Genomic DNA, 26,612 nt, shown 5'->3' with positions numbered 1-26,612 from the left:
TAATGCAAAAAGATGAAAAACCGTACAATTCAAACATACTCAGAAACATAAGGCATCATCTAAATTGTTATTTACCTGAAGAATTATGCAGAAAGTAAATTTGTAAGGAATGTTGGCTAGGAGAGAGGTGGCTCTCAAAACAACTTTGGATCACTTTATACCACTTCCATTTGCGGAATGAAGTATATAAACTAATTACATCTTGGACTTGCATATGTACCATATGGTACAAGACTCTGTCATCATAAAATGATGTGGCAGAAAGGATATTTAGTAGAACAGAAAGATGTTTGCAATAAATTATATTTTAAAAAGCTTTCAAGACAGGCAGTGGTGGTGAACACCTTTAATTCCAGAACTTGGAAGGCAGATCCGTTGAGCTCAAGGCCAGCCTGGTCTATAGGAGTTCCAGGATAGCTAAAGCTACACAGAGAAACCCTGTCGTGAAAAAAAAAAAAAAAAGAAAAAGAAGCTTCTAAAATATAGTGCATAGTCTGATTTCTTCTTTGGAAAAATAGTAATTATAAAACAGTAAACATATATCAGAATATTAACACTAGTATCACTGAGTAGTAGGACTATGAGGTTTTCTTTTATCAAACTTGTTTCTCTTCTCTTTTTGTAACAATGACTACACTACTCCCATTGCTTTCCCACACAGTACTCCTAAAAGATGCCAGTCACTCAGTATGCCAGTGCTTCTCTATTAGGGTTCAATTACATTTAGGAGTACTGTGTGGGAAAGCAGTGGGAGTTATTGTTTTAGTTAATAGGAAAAAGCATCAACAGCCATGTTTGCTCTCTAGCTCTGGAACATTGCTTGAGTAGATCATTAAAGCTCTCTAGGTTGTCTTGTTCTTGTGTGTGTATTTGTGCATGTTTATGTGGATGCATGTGCACAGGTGGTCAAACCTAGGTGTCATTCCTCAGAAGCCATTCAGTTTGCTTTCTGAGACAGAGTCCCTCACTGGGAACAGGGGCTTGCTGATTAGACTAGGCTGCCTAGTCACCAGGCTCTAGGCACCCCCCCCATCTCTGCCTCAGGGCTGGGATTATGGGTTCTTATGCAGGTGCTAGGGATGGAACTCAGGTTCTTGTGCTTGTGTAGGAAGCACTTTTTGTGACAGAGCTATCTATCTAATGCCTTTTCCATATATCTTTACATGCAGGTGTTCTCTACACCATTGACACTGGATCCTCCCTGGGACTCTTCTTGGGCATCCTGTTGCTTCCCTATTGGAGATCCTGCAGCCCTCCGTCCAAAGAACCCCCTCCCCTGCTGTCCAGGAGATCACAAATGGGGTGGATGTTGGGGTGGGCCAACAACACATAACCCTGGTTCTGGACCTGGGTAGTTGCAGGGTTGCTTGGCCTGCCAGCTTTTCCCTGTCTTTGCCACCAGGGTGAGTTCCACAGCATTGCCCTGGCCAGTTCACCCCTTGCAGCAGAGATGAGTAAGGGCCTGTTCTCCTGCTTTCTCATACTTAGGGTGTGATCTCCCACAACTACACCTTCAGGGCCAGCTCCACTGTGCTGCCCAGGGGAGGTGCAGGGGCGACTCTCCTGAGTGCTGCAGATGAGGGGCAGGGGCAGCTCTTCTGTTCTTATGACCTCAGGGCCAGTTTTCCTATGTGCCTCAGGTGTGGATGGCTAGGGTGGGCCTTTCTCCCCCTCCCATGCCACCACAGGACATACGCATAATGGGGACAGCTCTCCCACACCTCTGCCAACAGGGTACTACTATATGGTCCAGGTAAGGTACAGGGCCCGCTTTTCTAAGTTCCGTAGCTGGTAAGGGGGAGGGTCATCTCCCCTGCCCAGCATAGGTGTCAGCCATCTTTCCCTCACCCTCGCCACAACATGGTAGACGAGGGGAGTATGGCCAGCTCTCCTATTCTCACAGCCACAAGTCTCATTTCACCTTGCATATTATACATGCTTCCTAAAAGCTGGGTAGAATGGAATTTTTAGGCATCAACTCATATTTCCCACATACCCAAGTCAAAATTTAGAGATGTTTTGTTTTATTTCCAAGTTAAGTTCAGCCGAGTTTCTTTGTATGTTAGTGTTAGGTTTTAAGGCTTTTCCCAACTATTTCTGTAGTTGAAGATCTTCTAAACACTTATACCACCAGTACTTAACAGAGCCAGAAAAAAACTGCTCTGAAGCAGCTAGTTCCTGATTTCTCCAGCCTATGGCTGGCAGTTTGGTCTATTTATTTTTCTCAGCTCAGTGACCATACACTGTTCCCAATGCAAGTCAATTATGTGAAATAGGAAAACAGTTTCAAAATAGCTCAGGCTCACAGAATTTTATTATGTATTGAGAGTAAATCTCAGTGATGGGTAATTCTAAGAGATTCATTTCATAGTTGAGAAAATTGAGGTCCAGACAGGCCTAGCAACTTGTTATGATTAAAGGTGTTATCAATAGTGGTCAGAACTGAGATCCACTGACCATTCTTCCTAATTTAAATGTTTTTACTCTCCCAGAAGTTAACATTTTTTTACCCTGTAAAGGGACAGATCACAAATATTTTAGGCTTCGAAGGCTACATGATTTCTTTTGATACTACTCAACTCTGCCATCAAAGCACACAAATATAAGTGATATACAATACTGATTTTCAATAAAACTTTATACCCCTCAAAGGCCGAACTGGACCCCCAGGCCACTGTTCGTCAACTCCTCCACTATGGCTAGTGAGCAGCCTGTTGGGCACAGCAATAAAAACGGTATCTCATATAAGCAGTTCTCCAATTTTTCTGGTTTATTCAACCCTGACAAAGAAGCTTGCTCTTCAAATTTACTAGGTATACTTTAGCATGTTTTAAGGATGAAACATAATTTTAAGTTAAGACTATTTAGAATCTGTTAAGAAAAATCATGATAAGATCGCAACTTTCTGCTTTTAAAGTACTAAAGTGCCATTCCTAAACTGCCTCATCTTAGAGAAGACTGACCGGCAGGCAGAGAAGCAGGCAAGGCATACTTTTGCAATTTGCAAAGCCAATAAAGGAAAGCCATAGAGAGTTGTCAGAAATCTCCCTTGCTATGTTCTTTTCCTTTTTAAAATAATTTCTTATTTGATAATTTCTACATGTATTTAATATATTCTGGTCACACCCAGCTCCCTACATCCTCCACTGCTTGTATCCTACTTTTCTGTCCTTTTGTTTTGGGTCTGTTTTTACTTTGTGACCTCACTGGGTGGAACAAGAGTTGCCTGCATGGATACAGGTATGGAACTGTCCACTGGAATATGGGTAACTCACCCGTGACTACACTAAGACACAGAGACTTTAGATAATTTGCTCAAGGCTTCCAATGAGGGAGAGTCAGAATTGGGGTTCATCCACCCATTAGCTCAAGAGCGGCTCCTATGTATTGCTGTGTACTTCTTACTTCTTCTGCTACCCATAATCAAAAATTAGTAACTGGCTCTCAGTGAAATTTGTTTTTTAATCATTTCTAAGGTAGTCTTAAAAATTAGGATGCTGCCCCATTTGGGGAACTAACTTCAAATCACTGTCTGGGATAAAAATAAGTGGGCACCTAGCTGTTCATTTGGGGAAATCAGCTGCGGGGTGGTAGGTGTTGTAAAGCAGAGAAGTTACAGCCTTTGTTCTAGAAGGGCATCAGAGAGGCATAGGGAGGAGTATGAGTTTCTTGAGGAGGGCAGGCATGGCATGTGTTAACCTGGTGGCCGACAATTCTCAGGAATGCAGCCTTGCCAGAAGCCAAAAACAAGCCTGTAATGATTAGGCTGACGTTCCTAATTCTATGTTGCTTGGCTGGTCTTGAGACTTTAAATAGCCTGCAAAGGGATGTGGTAAATCCACATGACCCCTATTTGTTGTGATAGTTTGGCCCCGTTCAAATGAATCTTAGTCACCAGTTTGACTATTTTTGGTCTAAGTCTGCTTCTGTGGCACCAAGGGAAGAACATGTCTCCTGTGATGGGCGAGCCCAAACCCGAGTGAAAGATCTGATTTTGGGCAATGGAAGGTTCAACCTTACATAGCATGTTATGTGAAGCCAAAAGAGGACAAAAGATTAAAAAGCTTTAGAGAAGAGTTAAAAAAGAAGCCCATAGTTTCTTCGAACAGTTGGACAGGAAACTTAACTGCAAAAGAGCTGACCAAATTTTACTCTGAATGATTAGATTTTTTTTCCCACATGATGTCTATACCAGTTTAGGTACATGTCAAGGTAAAGATGTCGAACCTTAAGAAACCACCTTTGGCCAGGTGGTGGTGGTACACGCAGGAGGCAGAGGCCAGTGGATCTCTGTGTTTGAGGTCATTCTGGTCTACATAGGTCCAGAACAGCCAGGGCTACACAGAGAAACCCTAGTATCTTTGGGTACTAGGTCAGTGATGGCATGTCATTAATAACTGTTTTTTGCCAAGGATCTTATAAAAAGCAGACAGAGGAGAGCCAGTTTGAACTCCAGACAACAAAAAAATTAGGAGAAAAGCTTAAATAGGAAAGCTCAACATTAATAATGATATGTGAAAAGTTCCTTTTCTGTTCATCAGCATTCAACATCCAATAGAATCTTCTCCAAGGGTGGGAATGTTTTGTATCTATGCTGTTCAATATCATAGCTACGAGCCTGCTGAGCACTTGAAACATGATGGTATGAATGGGGAACAGGCACTTGGATTCTTAAATTTTAAGTAACTTAAATTCACATAGGTACATGTGACTATCAGCCTTCCATGGTACTATTAGAATGTGAGAGGTTCCCCCAATATTTACATACAATCTACAGCTGTATAAATATCATTCATAATCTTCAAGAGGTAAAGAATAATAAATTAATAGTGTAATTTAGGACATCTGAAAATACTCAATAAGTTTTGAGCTTGTAGGAGTCACGTGACTAGAGACCATTATCTATCTAGTCAGCCACTTCCAGAACAGACTTAACACATTCAGCACCACAGCTCAAGTAAGCATCAATCATTTCCTCTGCATCTCTGCGGTCCGGTGTTCAGAAAGTTCTGAACTACAATGGCTTCCCGTGAGGGTATTATTATAGTGCCTTTTCACTTTTTGAGGCAGGGGATAAGAAGAGTAGGCAAGAAAATTAACTTGGAAGAATAAAGGATGGCAGGCAATCCTCAAATATTTTCTTACAGATTATGGTAGTGGGGTTTTCATTTATTGCTTTATGATGGCTGTTCAACTGTAGATCCCATGTTAATCCAGTTGCAGTTTGCAGTGAACCAAAAGCACACTTAAAAATTAAAGTCTTATTATCATTGTTAGTTTAACATTTTGAAGTAGTGTCTTTGTAGCACAGGCTGGCCTGAATCTAATAAATCTCCTCCCTCAGTTTTTTTCAGTGGTGGGATTATAGATCATGCTATATTTTTCTGTCAATATTATGTTTGAGAAAACAAAGCTTAGAATCATAACGTAACCATATCTCTGCTATGAATTTTAAAGACAAAACAAATCAAAAACATGTGTATTCCAGTTGCTAAATTGTTTTAATTCCTGCTGAAATATTAACTTAAAATGATCTTAAAGATCAAAAGTTTACTGAAATGGCAACAATTTTTAAAATTACTTAGCTGTAGCAAAAATGATGGCTGACATAAGGATGTGTCCATAGGAATGGAAGCAGAATAAAAGCATGATCACCTACTCCAGCTAGTAGCTTTTTTGCTGGTTTTTAAAATTTACCTTTAGTTTCCTCCTGGCATTGAATTTCCTCAGTTGTTCTACTGTTTCTGGAAGGTGAATTTTGTAGGCATAACGATCCCGCTCCTATAAAAGAAGATCATAATGATACAAAAATCAATGAAAAAAGTGAAGAAGCTTAATATAAATTATGAAGGTCAAGTCCTTAAATGTGAAGTTTATATTTAATTTTAAGAAATTGGTTATTTTATATACTGATACATATTCTGAGATAAGGGATATAAACAGTAAAATTGATAGCTAAATAGTATTTCTAGCAATAATAAAGAACTAAAGTAATAAGCTATCTAATTTTTAGATATGTGGCTAAAGTTAGAATGGCTGTGAAAATATGAAGTTATCTTTTTCTACTTAATTTTGTAGCTAGCATGCAAAATAACAGATTTCATTATGATATATATCATATATATAAATAATATATATAAATAAATTGTACTGAGGTTGTCTTCATCATGAGCTGTCAGGTAAAATGAAGTCTATACTGAACTCAGCATTCTGCACTGTCAGGAATAATTGGATTATAAAAATTAGCAAGTCTTCCAACTAGGACAGACTTTTCAAGGGCATCTAATTCAGCTACTTCCCCCATGCAGGGTCTGCTTCAGTCCTTGCCCAGAAAGAAACCGTTCCCTCTGTAGCAGCCCTTTAGAATTCCAAAAGAGCAACTTAGAATTTTATTTTTAAAAAATGAAACTAGATTCCCAGCTTTCACCCTGCACAAAAGTCAACTCCAAATGGATCAAAGACTTTACCGTAAGACCTGAAATTCTGAAACCATTTGAGGAAAAAATAGGGAAAACACTTGAAAATAGAGGTATAGGAAAGGTTTTTTTTCAATAAGACTCGGGTCACTTAGGAAATGAGATCAACAATCAACAAATAGGGCCTCATGGTATTAAAAAGGCAAAGGAAACTGTCAATTAACGTAAAGGCAGTCTATAGAATGGGAGAAAAATCTTTGCTGGCCAGACATTTGGCAGAGAAGTAGTATTTGAATTATATAAAGGACAACAAGAATTAAGAAACAACCAACTCAACAAATGAGCTAATGAAATGAACAGACAGATCCCCAAAGATGAAATAAATATGGTCAATAAATAATATGAGAAAGTTCTCAACTTCACTAGCCATTTGAGAAATTCAAGTCAGAACTAGCCAGAAAGACAACTGTTAAGTAAACAGTTAGCAAATGTTGGGGTACTATTTCCTGAATGGTCAAAATAAAGCAAGTATCTACCACAAAGTTTAAGGAGCGAGAATGTGTGGAAATTCTGATAAGGATAGTAGATTAATACATGTGGAGAGAATGCAGAGATGGGACAGTGAAGACAGATCAGATGGGAGAGATGATAAGGATGGGGCAGGCGAGGCTGGCTTTATTATGAGAGGGCAGAGATAAAGGTGCCTGCTGCCAAGCCTCATGACTTGAGTTTGATGCCCAGAACCTACATGAAAGAGAGAAGCAACTCCACAAGCTATCCTCTGATTCCTCCCTCCAATGTGTGTCATGGCATATCACCTAAACAAATAAGTAAACAAATGTAAAAAAGCTTCTTATGAACATTCACATAAAACTCAGTCTTCATATGAATATACACTTAATTTCTCTAAGGAAAAGATAGAATGGCTGGGTCATGTGACTGGTCTATTTAACTTTTTAAGAGGTCAAACTGTTTTACAAATTGGATGTATCCTTTTACATTCCTAGTAAAAGCATGAGTTCCAGTTGTTCTATATCTTTGTCAACACTAGGTGTGGTCATTCATTCATTAATTCTTTGTTTACATTTATTTAACACATGAGTGTTTTGCCTACATGTATGTATATGCATCATGTGTGCACAGTGTCTGTAGAGGCCAGAAGATGGCATCTGATTTTCTGGAACTGGAGATACAGATCACTGTGAGCCACCATGTGAGTGCTGGAAATCGAATCTGAGCCCTCTGGAACAGCAGCCAGTGCTCTTAACTGTTGATCTATCTGTCTAGTCCCAGTAATTTTTATTTTAGCCATACTAACACAAGTATACAGGGGGCTCACTGTGGCATTATTTGGATTTCCCTAGTGACTAAATAATGTTGAACAGCTTTGCCTGTGCTTACCAGCTACACGTGCATCTTAGAAAGAAATCTGCTTAACATTTTTACATTTTAGATTAGATTGTTTTCTTATGGAATTTTGAGAATTCTTTACATTCTTTAGATGATTAGACCTTTATCAGATACATAATTTGCAAGGATTTATTCTCAGTTTACAGTTTGTTTTTCATTCTTTTAAAAGTATCTCTCAAATAATAGAAGCTTTTAGTTCTGCATGTATTTTGCAGGTAGAACAGGATGTTCGGACAGATTGAACATGGGTAGTTCAAGAATTTTGGGTATGAGTAACTGAAGTCTAATTCCAACTGTACTGGGAAGACTAGGGCAAGCAGTTTGGAAGATGCATGGCAACAAACGGGGTTTCCAGTTGATTTTGAAAACACTTCCTACCTAATAGCATAAATATATTCCCCAAAGTGTTAGGTACTGACGATAAGGAAATCAGTTGAGAAGTGAAGTACTGAAGTGACTGCCTGGTGCTGAGTGATGAGACAGAGAAAGCACATTTCATCACATGCTTCTGCTCAATAAGACCCTAGGGAGCTTGCCTGATGGAATGACTAGAAGACTGAAAGCTGGAGAAAGGAAGGGAGACATTTCAGGGATGCCGGGCTTTCAGGAGAACACTTAGGCTGACATTGCTGCTATTCCTTTATCTATTTTACTTTAGTTTTGATTCCCGATATATCCTATCCTAGGTATAAGGCTGCAGCCCGGAAAGTCAAAGGACCAAATGAGCCTGAGAAAAGCCCACAGAGAAGAGGATGTCGATGAGGATAAAACCTTGTGGCCATTTCACAGCCTGGCTCTGTCTTCCTTGTAGACTAGGAAGTTTGCTACAACTGTGACCCTGGACTCTGCCTGTACTTAATCCTGCTGTTGTTGGGATGCCTATTCTGGCAAGTATGATTAATTCAGATAGACAAAAGATGTTAAACAGATGCAATCAACAACTATATAAAGGCATTCATATATTACCCAGTTTAATACTCAGATTATTTTCAACACAGAATAAATAAGAAAGACCTATTTTATTTAACTGAAGAAATAATTCTTTTGCTCTCATTTTTGACTCAAAACAATGATACTTTTGATTTTGGACACCCTTTATTACAAGAATTTTCATGATTCTATTTCTTTACTTTGTAGTTATTGAGGACATTTTCATTGGCTTACATTTTAGCCATTCTAAATCAACATAACTTGTATCCACTGTAATGAGACACATATATACATGAACAAGGGCTAAATGTAAGAAAGTTGCTCCTTCCAGTTAGATAAGCTCCTCACTGACTTCCTTATCTCCAGATGACACGCAAGCAGTAAGAATAACCAGTAGTTCACACATGAAAGTGACTCTGAGTTCAGCTTTCCAGACTTTTCCTTTTACTCTACTGACATTTTAAAACATTTTGGTGCCAGAAATCTATTCTGTATGGAACTCAGACTACTTAAGATGAGAACTATAATCATTGGTAGACACAAGAATTTCCAGAAAGAAATATGCTATTAGCCAAGATAACATTTGATAATGAAAGCCCCTGTAACTGTATAATCCTAAGACATCTTTTAAAGGATCTTAAAAATGACTTAAACAGCTGCTATTGTCCTTATTTGGCAGTAAAAGTAACTTTTAAATGACAAAAGAGCTTTATTGCAAAAAACTCAGAGAAGCAAAGAAAGAACAGGAATCTTCTAAGCTGTTCATTTCATATCAGGAAGAAAAAATACTAACAATAAAGTAAAAACTGTTGAAGAATCTTTGCTGGAAAAATCAGAAATATTAGTATTAAAATATCAAAAGGTTGAATGCATATTTGAAAAGTAATATTCTTTTTTAACGCTACTGGGGGACTATACTTGTGCTTTTTATGCATGCTAGGAAAGTGTTCTATTATTGAATAATATTTCTCAACCCAAGAAGTAATATTTTCAAGGAGAATCAAGATTTACCAAACTGCCAAAATTGCTGTATATTATTCCATGTCATTACCACCAGGAATACATCATTAATCAATACTTTTACACATATCTTAGTGTCTTGCACAACCTTGGAGGGAGCAACATGGTATAACAGTAGCCAGGGAAGACTTTACCAAGAAACTGGTATGTATCTAAATAAGGATATGAAGATGGTGAGGGTACAAACCACAGTGTACTAAAGGAAGAATATTCTTGGCAAAGGGAGGGTTGAGGCAGTGATGCAGGACATGGAACTTTGTCAACAGACCAAGAAGGTCTGGCCCTGGGATTTGACCACTAGACTTAGCAGCATGAAGGTCAGTAATGACTAGAAAAGAGCTGTTTTTCTTTCGAGTTTTTGAGATTCTGGGGTTGAAACTAAGGGCCTTGATATGCTAGGCAAGTACTCTACTGAGGCATACCCATAGCCAATGGTGTTGGTAGGATTGAGATCCTGACTAGTATGAGTTCAAGAGAGAGGAATGGCAGAAATTGGGGAAATGGATACATAAAATTCTGTTCAGTTTTGCAGTTGAGGGAAGCAAGGATTGGGGGCAGAAGCTGGAAGAGTTTGTAGGAGCAAGAGAAGACAGATGTGCATGCATGCATGTGAGCTTAAGCAAGAAAAACAAATCACAACACATTAGACCCAAAAGATCCAGAAAACTGATAATTTGGGAAAGAAGGAAATGGCTGGAGCAATGTCATCTAGCTAGTGAAAGGGACAGAATATAGGACATAAATGATAAGTCATGGGAGGATGATCTAAAATTTTGGTTCTATCAGTGATAACTTCTGTGACTTGGGCCAAAATTAGGAACATCTCCAAGGATATATTCTTCCTTATAAAGCAAGAATTTTCTGTAATTATAGCACAACATTTTAATTAAACAATATTATTTCCTGATGTCTCAAGATATGATTTCCCCTTCATCTAGAAAAATGGTATACAAAAACTTCTGAAATGTGTCTTTTCCCTAAAACAGAAAATCTATACCATGCCTACTGAAAACCAGTGAAGTACTACAGAGTTTAGAGTCACCCCCAAAATAAAGATAATGAAGATAACATGGCTACACCAGCTGTTCCTTTTCATCTTTGGTACATGTGCTGCCAGACAACAGCTTGTCTTCCCTTGCAGATTCTGTCGTAATCTGCTTTTGTGCCTTTCCACCAGCCGACTATCATACATGTCTCAGACAAGGTGCAAGACAGCAAGCACGATGGACAACACCAATGGAAGGGGTGAGAAACAAGCAAAGAGTGAAAGGTTAATCTTCTAGGGTGATGCACTGCTGCCACGAGCCTTTCAGTCTATGTGGATGGTGAGAGATGAGCGCAGGTACCTTAAGCCATGGGTGATTCAGTGCTTCATAAACGGTGATCCTTTCAGCAGGATCCAGCATCAGCATGCGGCGTACTAGGTCTTTGGCACTTTCAGAGATATGGCTCCACTGCCTTGGATTCATCTGAGGAGGCAACAAGGAAAGTTCCACGGTTATCTTCAAGAAGTCAACACCTACAATTATTTAACATTCTATAATCTATACTATTTCAGCACAACATTCTCAGAGCAAATAACAGAGGTTGGAAGGCCTGTTTCCTGAGGAAAAGAACACATGCAATGCTTTGTGATTTTTTCCTCATATTGTACCAACAATTATTCTATTGGTGGTATTAGATTGCACTATTTCAATACTTAAAAGGTAGAATGCCCATAATTCTGGTTTCTAGCTTTTGATTCTCATCTAAAAAGGGTAGAATATATTGATCTACAAAGTACTAGAATAAATTTGAGATGAAAAAAAAATCAAAGATTCTTTTTTGGAGACAAGGTTTCCCAGGATGGACTAGAACTCACTCTATAGCCAGACTGCTTCCAGTTGCTTCTGCCTTAGCGTCTTGAGTGCTAGCATTATAGATTTGTCCCACTATACCCCGCTAAATAAAGTTTTAAAAGTGCTGAGTGTGCTGTGCATCACTATAATCTTAGCAACTGGGATGCTAAGGCAAGGGAATTGTGAGTTTGAGTTCAGTCTAGGTTGGATAGAAATTCTGAAAGAATGAAAGAAAGAAGGGGAGGAAGGAAGGGAGGGGAGGGAGGGAGGAAGGAAGAAAGAAAGACGCACACAAGCTCTAAAACAAAAAATAAAATTGGGAGCAACATTAATTGTAAAGCTATAAAATTAATTAACTGGATATTCTGATCAGAGCACTCAAAATCTGAGGAAAACTATACTATCATCACAAGCCTATACAATAGCCAGTTCCACTTGTATAGTGTACTCGGTAAAGTCACTTCTTTCTTTTAGAGACAAGACAACCACTTTATGTGGTAAAATTGAATAGAACTAAACAGTAAGAATTCCAAGTTTTCCAAAAGTCTTCTAATAATGGCTGTGGATCTTTGAGGCAAAGAGTGGAAGGCTCTTGGAAGGGGATATGTCCAAGCCCAGAAATGAGAAAAACATTAAGGAAAGTACTCAGCGTTTGGGAGTTGGGAAGGGAAGTGGGAACTGGATGTAGTGACGGAGGTGAATCTCATTCCCTGTTCAACACCAGGAATTGATTGAATAATTGACCATATGTGAGCTGCCTGATGCCAGGAACTTCATATAGTATCACAACTTTTGTAACGGTTGCTGTTGTTTTTTAGTGTTGGAGACGAAACCCTGGTTGTCACATATGCAAGGTCAAATGCTCTGCTAAGAAGCTACATGTCTGGCTCAGTGTGCTGGCCATAACCAGTAGGGATCTATGTTACCTCTTAAGAGAAAATGATGGAGAATGAATGCAATTTAAAGCTAAAAGAAATCACAGTAATTGCATCACAGCATAAAAGAATCATTCCAGTTTGACCAAGGGCTAGCAACAGATACTGAGCTTTGGCTGAAGCGAGGCTTTGAACTTGCAGATATGGAGGGAAAAGCAGCTCCATGCTAGGGAGAGCTCTTACAATTGGAGGATGTTCTATCTTCCTTTTTTTAGAGGTAAAATTACAAAAGCAACCACTTTTGCTTGTTGAATTTTATGAGATAACCGGTATGAGACTACTTCAATATTGGCATTCTATTTCCTATTGGAATGTGGTCAATGGACCTGTTTGAGAGTAGCGACTAATTAGGCAGGGCCTAGACAGCTATACTCTTTTTTTTTTTTTCCTTCCTTCCTTCCTTCCTTCCTTCCTTCCTTCCTTCCTTCCTTCCTTCCTTCCTTCCTTCCTTCCTTCCTTCCTTTGCCAACTTGACACAGCTAGACTTATATGGGAAGGAAAAGCTCAATTGCGAAAATGCCTCCATCAGATTGGTCTGTAGATAAGTCTATGGGGATTTTCTTGATTAATGATTGATGTGGGAGGGGAGGGCCCAGGCCACAAGCAGTGGTTTTGAATGGTATAAAAAAGCAGACCAAGCAAGCGAAGGGCCACAAACCATAAGCAACATTCCTCCATGGTCTTTGCTTCACTCTCTTGCCTCCACGTTCCTGTGTTGGTTTCACTCCCATTGATGGACTGTAACCTGTACCCAAATAAACTCTTACCCCTACAACTTGCTGTTGGTCATGGTATTTCATCACAGCAGTAGAAACCTAACTAAGACACTCTTCTTCCCTATCCTTGGGCTCATGTAATCTTTAAAATCCGATTTTCTTTTTCTTGGCAAATAAAAAGATCTGTAAGTGGTGGTTATGAAGTTTGAAGAAAGGATTCGAATGGTAATTCCCTGCTCTTTTTATGAGGATGTCTGACACAATGCAGTCCTTCAGCTGGCAAAACTAGATAACATTGAGTTATCAGGGGCAAAAAAAAAAAAACCCGAGTTAGAAAATAGTTACTCATTTGAATAGCATTTATTTGAAATATTAGCATGTATTCCAGTTAAATAGTATTCTCTGACATCTACCTTAAAAGAGCAAGTATGGGAAGAGTGATGACATGTAGGGAGAAGGACCAATAGCAAGTGTTGTCTTTCCTACATAGAATCTAGATTTAAAACATTTACACACATGAAAGCAGAAGGGGGCCTATTTGAAGGAAGGGAACCAGAGGGAGGGAGGAGGAAGAACAAGGCTGGGTAATGGAGGAGCAAATGTAAACAAATGTGTGTGTGTGTGTGTGTGTGTGTGTGTGTGCAAAAATACCACAAGAAAACCCACTATTTTGTATGTTGGCAAAAATTTAATAAGAAAATGAAAAAAAAAAGGACCAAGCAAGTCAGCAAATAAGAATCATGTCTAACCACTTAAGAGCAGGAGCAGCTTCCAACTGAGCTATAGTACACTTAGAAGGTGTCACTGAGCTTTTCTTACAAATGATAAGTACCACCAGGGTGTCGAATGATTTTTGTTTTTGAGATGTTTTGGAATAACCTGAAAGTCTGTGAAATTCAGAATAAGATTGCAATATACTAGCTCTTGAAACTGAGGACTCTGCCCTATTCTTGCGTTATTGATGCTTTCCATAATAAAGAAGCAGCAACACATATTGATAGAATCATCACAGTATTTTTAAAAAAAGAGACAAGGCCCATGAAGTTCACAGAGGTAACAGAAGTGGACCTATACTTTAAACTGCTGATGAAAACCTGGGCCTTTTGTAAATGAGGCATTGAAGGCAAACAAGAAGTGAGATTAGCCAAATAAAATGGGAAATAAGTTATAAGGTGCAAAGTTTCAAGTATTTAAAACACTGAATACTTATTTTTATGCCTTGGTACAGAAATTACGGTATAGTTGCTACCTTATCACTTCCTATAATATTACCACCATTTGCTAGGAATAGGAAATTTTAAAATAATTTTTGGACATTACAAATAGTCCAAATTTCTTACTAAGGCATAAAAATAAGTATTCAATGCTTTAAAAATAGACAAAATCAAATACCAGACGCTGTTGGAATGAAGCACATTGCCTTGGAAACCAGGAAGTTAGCAACAACTGAACAAACACAAAGGAAGACTTCTATTATTAGCAAATGCTTATAACTCAAAAAGGCAGGTGGGAGATTTTATTATACGGTAACTATGCCATCAGCTGCTGAGGAGATCTAGTGCCTTGCTCAGTGCAGTTCCAGGTGCATATGAAGTGCTCTGTCGCAGATGCTAGAATTCTTTATTTGTATTAACCTGGTACTTGTCTGTCTGTCTGTCTTTCTTTCTTTCTTTCTTTCTTTCTTTCTTTCTTTCTTTCTTTCTTTCTTTCTTTCTGGTGTTTTTGAGACAGTTTCACTATGTAGCCTTGGCTAGTCTGGATCTTTCTATGTAGACTAGGCTGGCCTCAAGTTTAAACAAATCCTCTTGTCTCAGTCTCCCAAGTGCTGGGGTTAAAGGTATCATCACCATGCCTGGCCATTGGTGCATTTTTACCTGAGTTTCCTTCAATACATTAGTACCTGTAATTTCATTTGATTTGGTGACATTCAACTAGAAAGCCCAGTCTATGTATTTCTGATAACCACTCACAATCTCCAAGGACAGGAGGGCAACGACTACTTAAGAAGCAACCTCCTATAGTATTTAGTTACATTGAAAGTAGTACTTTTATTTATTAGTCGTCAACTGACTCTAAGAGAAGCAAAAAAAGCTATACTTATAACTTCTGACAGTGCACAAGGCAAACATACTAAATCATTGACCATTTCCACCCCCATGTGTTTTAATTAGAGTTTGAAAGGATGAGGCTGCAACTCTGAAACTACCTTCCCACATTACGGGCTAGAAAGACGGCTTAGCTATGAGAGTGAGTATTGCTGTTGCCCAGAGCATGTGCTCAACTCCCAGTTTCCACAGGAGGCTCCAGGGAGATCTGGTCTCCACTGGCACTTGCTCTCCGGTGCACATATCCACACACAAACATATACATAATTAAAAATCAAACCTTTCAAAAGTATAACATCACTGACAAAATTAAAAGAAAATGTTAGTGGTCTTAGTTTGGGAGTCTAGTGTTACATAAACTTGTATTTGTATTTGGTCTTATGTTACCAGGCACAGCAAAATGAAGCAATGATTCAGTTGAATAGAAAACATGAGTTTCACTGATAATGGGAAAAAAATCCTCAACATTAAGTGCCTTGACCAGAGACAAAGACACACACTCTCATGGTTTCAGACCCTACCAGCTACAGGTGTTAGAGTATGGTTAAAAATGTAAGAATAATTGGGACTGTGAACAGGCTTTCAGCTTACTTATTTCTGAGACTCTTTAGGGCTTTTTTGATATAGCTCTCCACAATGTCAGTAATAGCATTATTTTTTAAAATGTTTTTTTAAAATAATGAAAGCAGTAATCTTGCGATTACAAGGAGATAATAATAGTTGAGGTTTTCATTGCACAAAATATGAATTTTAAGTCATATTAATTGGGGCTGAAGAGATGGCTTAGCCCCTCTGGAGGATCCAAGTTTGGGTCCTAGCATCCACATTGGGTGGAACTCTACTTCCAGGGGATCCAACACCTCTGGCCTCTGCAAGAACCTGCATTCACGTATAGACACATATTTAAAATTAAAATAAGAAAACAAATTCTTTCAAGAAAATATCTCTGAATTGTTATCATGAAGCATGGTTGTGATGCTCACATGTCAGTTTACTCTGTAATATAAAGACATTTTTCTGCTGTATTGGTCGAAATTTAAAATTAGGAAAAGAAACAACTTAAAGTACCTGAGTGAAATTTCCATTTGAATGTTATAAATTAAGAAAAAAAGCTTTAAAAATAAAGGCCTTTTCATTACTATATAAAAAAGACCCACAGAAGTCTGCTTCTCATTGAGTTGAGCTCATGGTGACTCACACTTTATCCAGACTCCACTGTGCTTCACAAGACTACTGGGACCTTTGCTATGGTGGGGCGAGTACCTAGCTGACAGTCAGTTGGTGGGCAAAGACAGAGTAACTTCAAAACATCTTTTGGGATCTTTTAATCTGAATGGAAAAGAAAAAGTCATTATCCATTACCTTATATTTTCCTTTAATAATGCCTTCAAACAGTCTTTCCTTGGTTCCATAGAAAGGCAAGCAACCGCTGAGCAGGATGAAAAGGATCACGCCACAGCCCCAGACATCAACAGGCTTTCCATAAGGCTCTCTCTTGACTACTTCTGGGGCCATAAAGTGAGGTGTTCCAACGCGTCCTGTATTTAAAACAACAGTATGGAAAACTGGTTTTATGAAATGTTTTTTTTTCCTGTTTGAAATCTGAAAATAAAAAAAAGCAGTATCAGCTGGGTGGTGGTGGCGCAGGCCATTAATCCCAGCACTCTGGAGGCAGAGGCAGGCGGATCTCTGTGAGTTCCAGGCCAGCTTGGTCTACAGAACAAGTTCCAGAACAGAGAAACCCTGTCTCGAAACTGCCCCCCAAAAAGCATTATCAGTCTGAATGTTCTTCAAACACTTCTCTTTATAAAAGGAGTTCATGGAAGGAAAAATAGTTTATCTGATCACCTTTAAAAAACACTGGGTCTAGAACAGGACCTGGTATTTATCTCTGAATTCTGCATGTTATATAATAGGCTTTTATTTCTTGTATCTTCAAGAAGATTAAATGTTGTAATTTAGAGTGGGGCGGGGAAGAGTGGGTTGACCGAGCCTGGAAGAGGTGGAAGCCTGCTTTGGGTAGAGGCGGGGCAAGCGCAGGAAGAGGGCATAAGTGAGCGACATTTTGATGGTAAAACAATTACTTTTAATTGCCAAGTTCCTATTAAGTTGGTTGCAGCAATTCTCAAAGGCCACTGGGGATAACCATTAGCTCCCCCCTAATGCTAACACTTGAAGAGAATGAGAGTAAACAAAATGAGGAACTCCCTCCCATGCACCCTCTTTTTTTGAGACAGGATTTCTCTGTGTAACAGCCCTGGCTCTCCTTGAATTCACTGTGCAGACCAGGCTGGACTCAAACCCACAGAGATCCACCTGCCTCTGCCTCCCAAGTGCTGTAGTGCTGGGATTAAAGGCGTGCACCATCATGCCTAGCTGGCTCATAGGAGTTGAGTGCCAAAGTATCATCTGACTTTTTCACTCTCATCTTCTATAAAGGATTTTCTTTTCTCTCTCTCTAGCACTATCTGCTTGTATATCATAACCATTTTAACTGAGTACCAAAAGATAGTCTTTTCCTTTATGGAGGAATAAAAGGCTTAAACTCTAGGGAAAGGACTTTGGGATGGGCCATTGACTACCAGACTTGGCAGCTCTTTTATATTTTGTAGGCCCAGCCCTGCCTTCCTTTGTCTGTTTGTTCATCTGCCTGTCCTCTTCTTATGCTGAATCCAAGATCATCTTTACTTTGAAGGTTGCAAAATACTTTATCTCACTGTGGTTCAAAGTTTAAAAACAACCTAAGAAATCTTTTAGTCCATCTACATACAGAGACTATGTTGCAAAGGCCTGTTGGTTATCAAACTCAGCTGGGATGGAGAGGGCTAATGATCTCTGCTGCAGATTCTTCTCGTTTCCCTTTCATTCCTCAGAATGGAAGAGATTAATTTCAGGGTTCCAACAGGAAAAATACCCTCATTTAAAATGTACAATGAAAACTCAGTACTGGCTACAAGGACCTGATGAGAGAAATAGTTTTTATTTCTGGCTTGCCTAATTTTGCTTCCTCAAGCAGCATAAAGGAGCTGCAGTGTTGGGAGCTGAACCTTCCAGTTCATTGGCAACTTCCATAAGGCAGGGTCCCAGGATAATAACCATTGTTCTAATGGACAGGGCAGGAGCTGGCAGAAGTCGGGGAAAGTAGGTATAAGACCTGAGGGCATCATTTGAAACACTGCTCCCAGGACCCATGGATACCTGCTGAAAAGTTCACTTGGTACTTTGACACTCAACTCCTACGACTTCCTACTCAGGTATGAGTGACTCATTGTGTGTATGTGTGTGTGTGTGTGTGGGAATAATCCAAACCACCACAGTCTAGGCCCAGCCATCTATCTGGACTGAAGAAATAAGTGCTCTTTCTTAGGGAGGATGTATACGCTCAGCTTAAGAATTTGCTCAGAGATGACAGACATACTTTTAAATTTTAAGTACATCTGTAATGTGAAAAACTTTACCTAACTCCTTGCTTTTGCTACCAATTTTTTGCAAGTTTATTTTTTGCGACCACTTGACTTCTATGACTTTGATCACCAAATTCTAAGAACAGGAAACCAATTACCAAACCAGACATAGAACCTCAGATATTTACATAAATATTTAAATGCTAACTTAAATGCCGTTATAAAACCCTCCCTCAAACTTCAGGGAAGGAGTTGTTCTGAGTGGTTATGCTTTTACTACTTTAGGATTTGAATCTTCATACATACAGCCTTTTTTACCTTATCCTTTTTGTAGGCGGTTTACAATTTCCTGCCGAGTTTTACATTCGATGTTGCACATTATTCAGCCCTTTTGTGGCGACTTGCAGTTATCATCCTGGCTATCAACACAGGAGCCTTCACTACAGAACAGACTGCACTCCCAGGAGCCTCACAGGTATGGAAGGCTGGATCTCTGTAGTATGTCACCATTACTGCATTGCTGTCACCATTACTACATTTTCTGTCATCAGCCTTTCATTTTCTTCCCCGTCCCCATGCTTTCTGCAGTGTTGGCAGCTCTTAACTTGCAGCTTATTATCTGCTACTGACTGGAAAATGTCTAGCCACCAGAGTCTTTCATTCAAACATTTCCAAAGTGCTTGTCAGGTCCTCACCATGGTGGTAGGTGTGCAGATGTGTAGAGGGATGAGCCATGGCTCTTCGACCCCTTACACATCTCTTGTCTGCTCTTATTACATGTCCTTGATCAGATTTGGTAAGGAGGTAGGTAACCTAGATAGTTCTGCTTAGATGAAGAGGAGGGATGACAGTTATAATATGCTTGTTTTTAAAAGATAATAATTGTTAGCTTAGTCTTCAAGCAAAAGGCTAAACCTAACAGATAAAATGACAAAAGGCATTCTAAACAGATGGACTAGCAGTGCAAATTATGAGGGGACACAAATCTACACAATTTGATGAAAACCAGGAAGAGGTCCTCCTACTGTATATGCATTTAGTTCTTAACAGAGAGGACTACGGATGGCTTTTGGGAAGACTTTCTCTGAGTGGTTGGGGGTGAGTAGGGGAAAGTTAGGGGGAACAAAAGGAGGGGAGGGAGTGGGAACTAGGATTGATATGTAAAAGGAGAAAAGATTGTTTAAAAAATAAATATTTTTTTTAAAAGAAAGAAACGCAGGCAAGAATCAAGCCAAGCTAAGGCCGGACATTTATAAATAAGAAAAAAAGGATAAATGGTTTTACGACATTGCAATTATTTTCTAGGTTGTATTCAGGGTAAGTGGGGTCTCTAAAGAGTCGAGTGATAGATGGGGAATGTAAGTGGAGTTAAGTGGTATTAGTGTGTAGAACATGTAGAGATAATCCTTTCGATTTGGAGGCCCAGCTAATCAAAGATTCCAATCTACAGGAAAAAAGCTTTCTGTTCCAAAGCTGATAAACATTAGCAAAATTTCAAAAATAAACATCAGGAAAGCTTTTTTCTAAGGAAAATCATGTATCCCTTTATCTAGTCACATTGTGTTTTTAATTGCATCGCAATATTAAAAAATTACTTCAAGAATATATAGAATGGTTTATTAAGAAATGACAGTATTTTGACTATTAGAAAGCATTTTAGGACTGGGGATGTAGCTAAGCAGGGTGCCTGCCTAACATGTACAAGTCCTGAGCTCCACCCCCAGCACCTTATTAAAATTCGGTGTGATGGTTGGTGCACATCTACAATCCTAGTGCTCAGGAGGTGGAGTCAGGAAGATCCTACGTTTAACGTCTTCCTCAATTCCTTATCAAGTTGAAGACCAGCCTGGGTCACGTGAAATCTTGTCTGAAAAGACAGTTTAAAAAAGAATTTTAATTCTACAGCATAAAAAATAGTAATTTTTGAATAATGGATCTGCTGTGAGCTCAAAAGTAGTTGAAAAATAAAAATTAGGAGAAGGGTTCATGGACTTTACAAAAATGACTGAACATGGATACAATCTTAATAAATCTACTCCTCCCAATCAAGATTTGTGAAATAAAATAGAATCCATGCCACAATGAATAGAGAATGCAGAGTAACAGACACAAAGTCACTCAGTGTATAACACAAAAAAGGAATTTGGCTCATTCTCTCTCATTGTCATGTTATTGAAAGAGTTTAGCTGGAAAAGTATGCAAGGTCAGAAGAACTTAACACCGTTTAATATCAGAAAGCAGTGTGCTAGAGAGTTATTGTTATTTATTAAATTTTTATATTTATTTATTTATTATGTATGTAGTGTTCTGTTTTCACGTATGCCTGCACACCAGAAGAGGACACCAGATCTCACTATGAATGATTGTGAGCCACCATGTGGGTCCTGGGAATGGGCCTTAGGACTTCTGGAAGAGTAGCCAGAGCTCTTAGCCATCTCTCCAGTCCCCAGAGAGTGATTTTTTAAACTATAACTATAATTTATGTTCATTTTTTCAGAAGGTAGTCCATATTGTTACTGCTTGATGCTCTAGTCACAATCAAATTGAATGAAATATCTTCTGTAACAGACAGCTATTTTGACAGGTATGGTTTGGAAAGCATTTACATTTAACATAAGCATTTGCTTTTTTTTTTTAATAAAAGAGTGTCTTGCTGTGTTGCCTAGGCTGGTCTCAAAGCAACCTTAGCCTCTATAGTGCTGGGATACCATGTGTCCATCACCACACCTGCTTAACAGAAGTATTCTGAAGGGTGGCCAGTTGACTGGAAGACTTCATGTTAAAGGATACGTTTCATGTTGTCATTCTTCATGAAGCTCTTAGTACTTGGAGGATAGAAAAGAGAAAGCACTGACTACACTGGCAGTATCGAATGGAGAACTATACAATTTGCAAAAGTAAGAACTAGAGGTAAACTCTGGGCAGCATTGTGGGCTGGTCTCTGTTGAAAAGAATAAATAAAGACCCCACAATCCTGGGATCTTACTTAACATCCACTTCTATACACCAGTGAAGAAAGTTCCTACTTTTACTTTCTTGTTTTCTATTATGGCATAGGAATTTTAAAATCATGTTTTGATTTGGTCAATAAGACAATCAGCCTGTATTCTTATCTATTTGCTCTTCAGGAACACACAGGCTAGTGACTTCAGGATTCTTCGATATATAGAAAAAGGAAAATGGTACGAAATTAAACTTATACTGCTGTGACACTAGAAGGTAAGCCTATACATACTAGAAGCGACTTTATTTGTCCTGTTCACCTTCCAAAGCTTCTATGCTCCAAACGTTAACCACTTTGTACACTGTTCTTGTATTGGGCTTCCTTGGGGCTTCTTCTCTGTGAACTGCTAGGGACACAATACAGAAAGCTACACAGCACTTTCAACAGTGCTGGAGATGGAGCCCAGTGCCTTATACATGCTAGACAAGTGCTCTGCTACAAAACTACATCTACAAGCCCAGAGGCTTTTGTTTTTGCTTTTTTTTTTTTTTTTTTTTTTTTTGAGACAGGGTTTCTTTGTGTAGCCCTAGCTATCCTGGAACTCATTTTGTAGACCAGACTGACCACGAACTTGGAGATCTTCTTGCCTCTGCCTCTTGAGTGCTAGGATTAAAGGTGTGCGCCACCACCTCCCAGCCAGAGACTGTTTTTAAGGGAGTAAAACAGTTATGACAGCAGAGTTCCTGAGATGAAAACTATCTGATGGTGCTGGGTAGAACGGGGTGTGAAACACTCAGGCTGGACTACTATCTAGTTTTAAATTTTACACCAATTTAAAAGTAATCAGGTTTTGAAGGGGGAAAACAAATATGTTAAAATGGTCTTACCTCCAGCGACAAGTCCAGATTCTCCTAACTGAATAGCTACCCCAAAGCCCCCAAGCTTAACAGGTGCCGAGTTTTCTTTTGAAGCGAGGAGAACACAGTGGGGCTGAAAAGAAAAATCAACAATCAAACCTAAAGATAAGAATTAATTGAAAATAATTCAATTTACACAAAACTAAATAAAACAATATAGTCATACTTTAAAGAATGTTGGAATTGGATCTGCAGGATGGCTCAGAAGGTAAAGGTACTTGCCCGGTCGACAACTTGGGACTCACAAGGTAGAAAGAAACAACTCCTAAAAATTGTCTTCTGGGCCCCTTACCTCCCCCCAATAAAAACCATGTGTGTTAAAAAATTAAAAACCTATTATTAAAAAAACAAATTTCAGTTTAAAAAACAAACTTCTGAAGCTGGGCAGTAGTGGCACATGCCTTTAATCCCAACACTCAGGCAGGTGGATCTCTGAGTTTGAGGCTAGCTTGGTCTTTAGAGTGAGTTACAGGACAGCCAGAGGTCCACAGAGAAACCCTGTCTCAAATAAACAAACAAATAAATAAAAGCTTCTGAATTATTTTATATGCTTGAATTCTTTATTCTCTTCTCACTTCTGAATGCTTTCTCTAAAGACTTAGGAATTGTTTCCTATATTAAGTTATCATTCATAAAGCATGGATGTTCAAGAAGTGCAGATATATTTTCTTTTTCTGAGCAATAATCTCTTCATTTGACAATTTATATTTTTTTCAGCAAAAATACATGGTATACGTCTTCCTGTTACAATGTGATTTTATATAGAGTCACCATAGTTTGACCCTTAGGGGATGCTAATGGCCTTTTCTTTGTTCACCCTCCCCATCATCTTTCTATTTATTTATTTATTTATTTATTTATTTTTTACCTCTGAGTAAGAGGAATCAAAGTGACTATTTTATTGTTGTTGTTTGAGACAGGTTCCTCTGTGTAACAGCCTTGGCTGCCCTGGAATTTGTTTTGTAGACCAGGCTGGTCTCCAATTCAGAGATCTGTCTTCCCTTTCCTCCCAAGTGCTGGGATTAAAAGTGTGGATGTTGGGTTTTAATAACTTGAACTGAGCTGTGTTCCTAGGGATTTCTCCCTGGGCATGTCTTGCCTGTGAACCTATTCTTCTTTCCTGGTTTCCTTGTAGGATCTCATCTTTATTTGTTTGCTCTTGGAAGTTTGTTGGAGGTGGTATCAGAAAAGAAGGTAATTGTAATGACCCTGCTCAATTACTATATTCTCTGTTATACCTACCATACATTCAAATGATTCTTAAAACATGGCCTAATATGAAAAGACAAGCCTTTTGAGCTAAAGCACTTTTTATTTTCTCTTATATGATGGACTTACAAGTGGCTATAAGCCACCTAGTGTGTGTGTGTGTATGTGTGTGTGTGTGTGCGCGCGCTAGGAACTGATATCATTCTAAGTATGTTTAGCTCACAAGATAGTTGGCTTGAAAAAAGGCCCTACCACCCTGCACAATAAAACTGAGCTAGTATACCCATACAGATGTTTGACAGTGATAAGCAGAAATGGGAGTGATCCTTCTTTCTAATAAGAGCATCACAAATGCTGGATGCTCGGCGGTCATGGCACATACTTTTCTTTAATCCCAGCACTCGGGAGGCAGAGGCAGGTGGAGCTCTGTGAGTTCGAGGCCAGCCTGGTCTACGGAGTGAATTCCAGGACAGCTAGCAATACACAGGGAAACCTTGTCTCAAAAAGCAGAGAGAGAGAGAGAGAGAGAGAAAGAGAGAGAGAAAACATCTACTCTGGAAGTTATCCTTAACTTTTAACATTTTAAAGGCCTTTACACTGAGTGCATCATAAAGAAAGATGAATCCTCGAATAGAAGTGTACATAAGTATATGAGAACAATAGAAAGAAAGAGAGCGGAAGAGAAAGCAGGTATATACATCAATAGTGAACGAACTGGCATGACAAAACAGTGAGAAGAGCCTATGGGAGCTGGGGACATAGCTCAGTGGAGAGCACTTGTTCAGCACATGCAGGTTTGAGAAAGGATGGACAGGAGAAGAAGATACAGCTTAGATTCAAACAGGGTCTCTTGGTCATGCCTGTGGAAGCATCTTATCACTTTCTTAGGGAGGAGTATAAGCCTCAGTCAGAAGCCGTGTATGGTACATTTCTCATAGTCAGTTGTCTATATTAATTCTGAAGTGAATGTTATATTGTAATCTATGTAATTCTCATCACTGTGGATTCAGACATTTTCAATCAATCATGTGTGAAGAGTCATAAAATTTGTACTCCTGGCAAAAATGCAATAAATCAACAGATACAAATTAATAATTATAAAGCAGAAAGCATATAATATAAAATTAAGCTGGTGAGGATTTGGGAACTGTTATTTCATTTGGGTGTTTTTTTTTTATTGGAGCAAAATCTGAACAGAGACTAGAGTGAAGTTAAAGAAAAAGCAAGCCACATAGAAGCAAGCTATGGGCAGAGAAAACATTCAATAAATACAAAGGTCCAACGATATGGGGAGGGTTTTTATGTATGAATAGTGAAAAGAAGAATATTTGGGAAGAATGAGCAAAGGTAGAGTGGTAGAAACTCTGATTACAACATCCTTAAAACCATGATCAACACTAGATTTTACACTGATAATGATGGAAAAACTACATGGGAATTCTGAACGTGGAGCACTATAATCACCTTGGGGTTCAGAAAGGATCCCTCTGACTGCTCTGAAGACCAGTGATTATAGGAACACAAGAATGAGCAAAAAGAGGAGACTGCAGTTGATCAGGCATGAGATGATGGTGATATGGACAGAAGATGACAAGACCCGATCAAACATAGCTCATGTTCTAAAGGTAAAGCTGAGAGGAATTGCTGATGGATAGATGTGTAAGAGAAAGAGGCGGGTCAAGCTTGACAAGCAGGTTCTTGGAGTGAAAGATAAAGATCATATACTGAAATGGGGAATTCTAGGTGAAGAATTTGAAAGAAGAACTTTTGAGTGCTAGGTCTTGTAAAATAGTGTGGGGCAGGGGCTGGAATTAGATATGCAAATTTGGGGATCAACAGCATGTTAATAGTATTTACAGCAAAGATAATGACATTTCTAAGGGAGTGACTACTATTAGAGAAGAGGATGGAGAGTTGGGTCTTCGTGGGTAAATGGAGGGCAGAAACAGGAGGCGAATCTGGCAAAAGAAAACAGAATGGCCAGGCAGTGAAACAAGATGAACACCAGAGTTTGCATCTTAGAAGCCAAGTGAGGAAGGAACCTTTTTTCAAGAAGAAATGCTTAGTAGTGAGTGACTAATGCTACTGAGGCCATTTTAAATTGAGAACTGAGAACAGATGATTAGATCTGGCAGTTTGGAAGTCACTGGTACCCATGATGAGAGTGGTATTGGTGGTACAATGGGGATTAAAATGTTCATTGAACTAGGTCTGCAGAGAATGGGAAGAGATGATGTGGATACAGTATGTATAGATAGGTTCCAAAGTTTTCTGTGCTAGGATTTGAGACGGGACACAGTTAGACGAACATGGAGCTGAAGAAGTCCCACCCCCACACTTCAACCTTAAGACCAATCATATAACTTCATCTATTTACCAAGTTCAGTGTTTCTAAAAGAAGATCTAAAAATAATTACATTTAAAATATAAAATATTTATGTAATTATTTTATATAAATCATTACCACATCAAAAAAGCAACAACTGCAATTATCTTTCTTTGAAAAAAGATTTTACTTTTACATGTGTGTGTATGCGTGTGTGTGCGCGCGTGCGTGCATATGAGTGCAGTGCCTGTAGAGGCTGAGAGGGCATCTGACTCTCTGGTGCTGGAGTTGCAGGAAGTTGTGAGCCATTGACTTGGGTGTTGGGAAGTGAAGCCTGGTCCTCCGGAAGAGCAGGAAGTCCTCTTCACTGCTGAGCCATTTCTTTTTTTTTTTTTTAAATATAATTTTTTTATTGAAAAAAAAAGATTTCCGCCTCTTCCCC

The 26,612-nt window shown here is 38.9% G+C and overlaps 1 protein-coding gene across 11 annotated transcripts in view; it reads right to left on the bottom strand.

The window, feature by feature from the left end:
• Cask (calcium/calmodulin dependent serine protein kinase) overlaps window positions 1–26,612 on the bottom strand; it is a 332,717-nt gene that overhangs the window by 88,599 nt on the left and 217,506 nt on the right. For all 11 annotated transcript variants that reach the window (XM_050160816.1, XM_050160821.1, XM_050160818.1 and 8 more), the window contains exons 6-9: window positions 22,606–22,708; window positions 16,733–16,908; window positions 11,123–11,245; window positions 5,698–5,781 (exon numbers count right to left, since the gene is read on the bottom strand). In XM_050160816.1, coding sequence (XP_050016773.1) covers window positions 5,698–5,781; window positions 11,123–11,245; window positions 16,733–16,908; window positions 22,606–22,708 — 486 coding nt within the window. The remainder of the gene's footprint in view (window positions 1–5,697; window positions 5,782–11,122; window positions 11,246–16,732; window positions 16,909–22,605; window positions 22,709–26,612) is intronic.

The sequence above is a fragment of the Alexandromys fortis genome, unplaced genomic scaffold (genome assembly GCF_014885135.2).
Source record: "Alexandromys fortis isolate MF-2015 unplaced genomic scaffold, M_Fortis_MF-2015_v1.1 scaffold_83, whole genome shotgun sequence".
NCBI classification, from domain to species: domain Eukaryota; kingdom Metazoa; phylum Chordata; class Mammalia; order Rodentia; family Cricetidae; genus Alexandromys; species Alexandromys fortis.
Note: the sequence above shows the minus strand (reverse complement) of the source record. Positions and strands in the feature narration are given on the sequence as shown.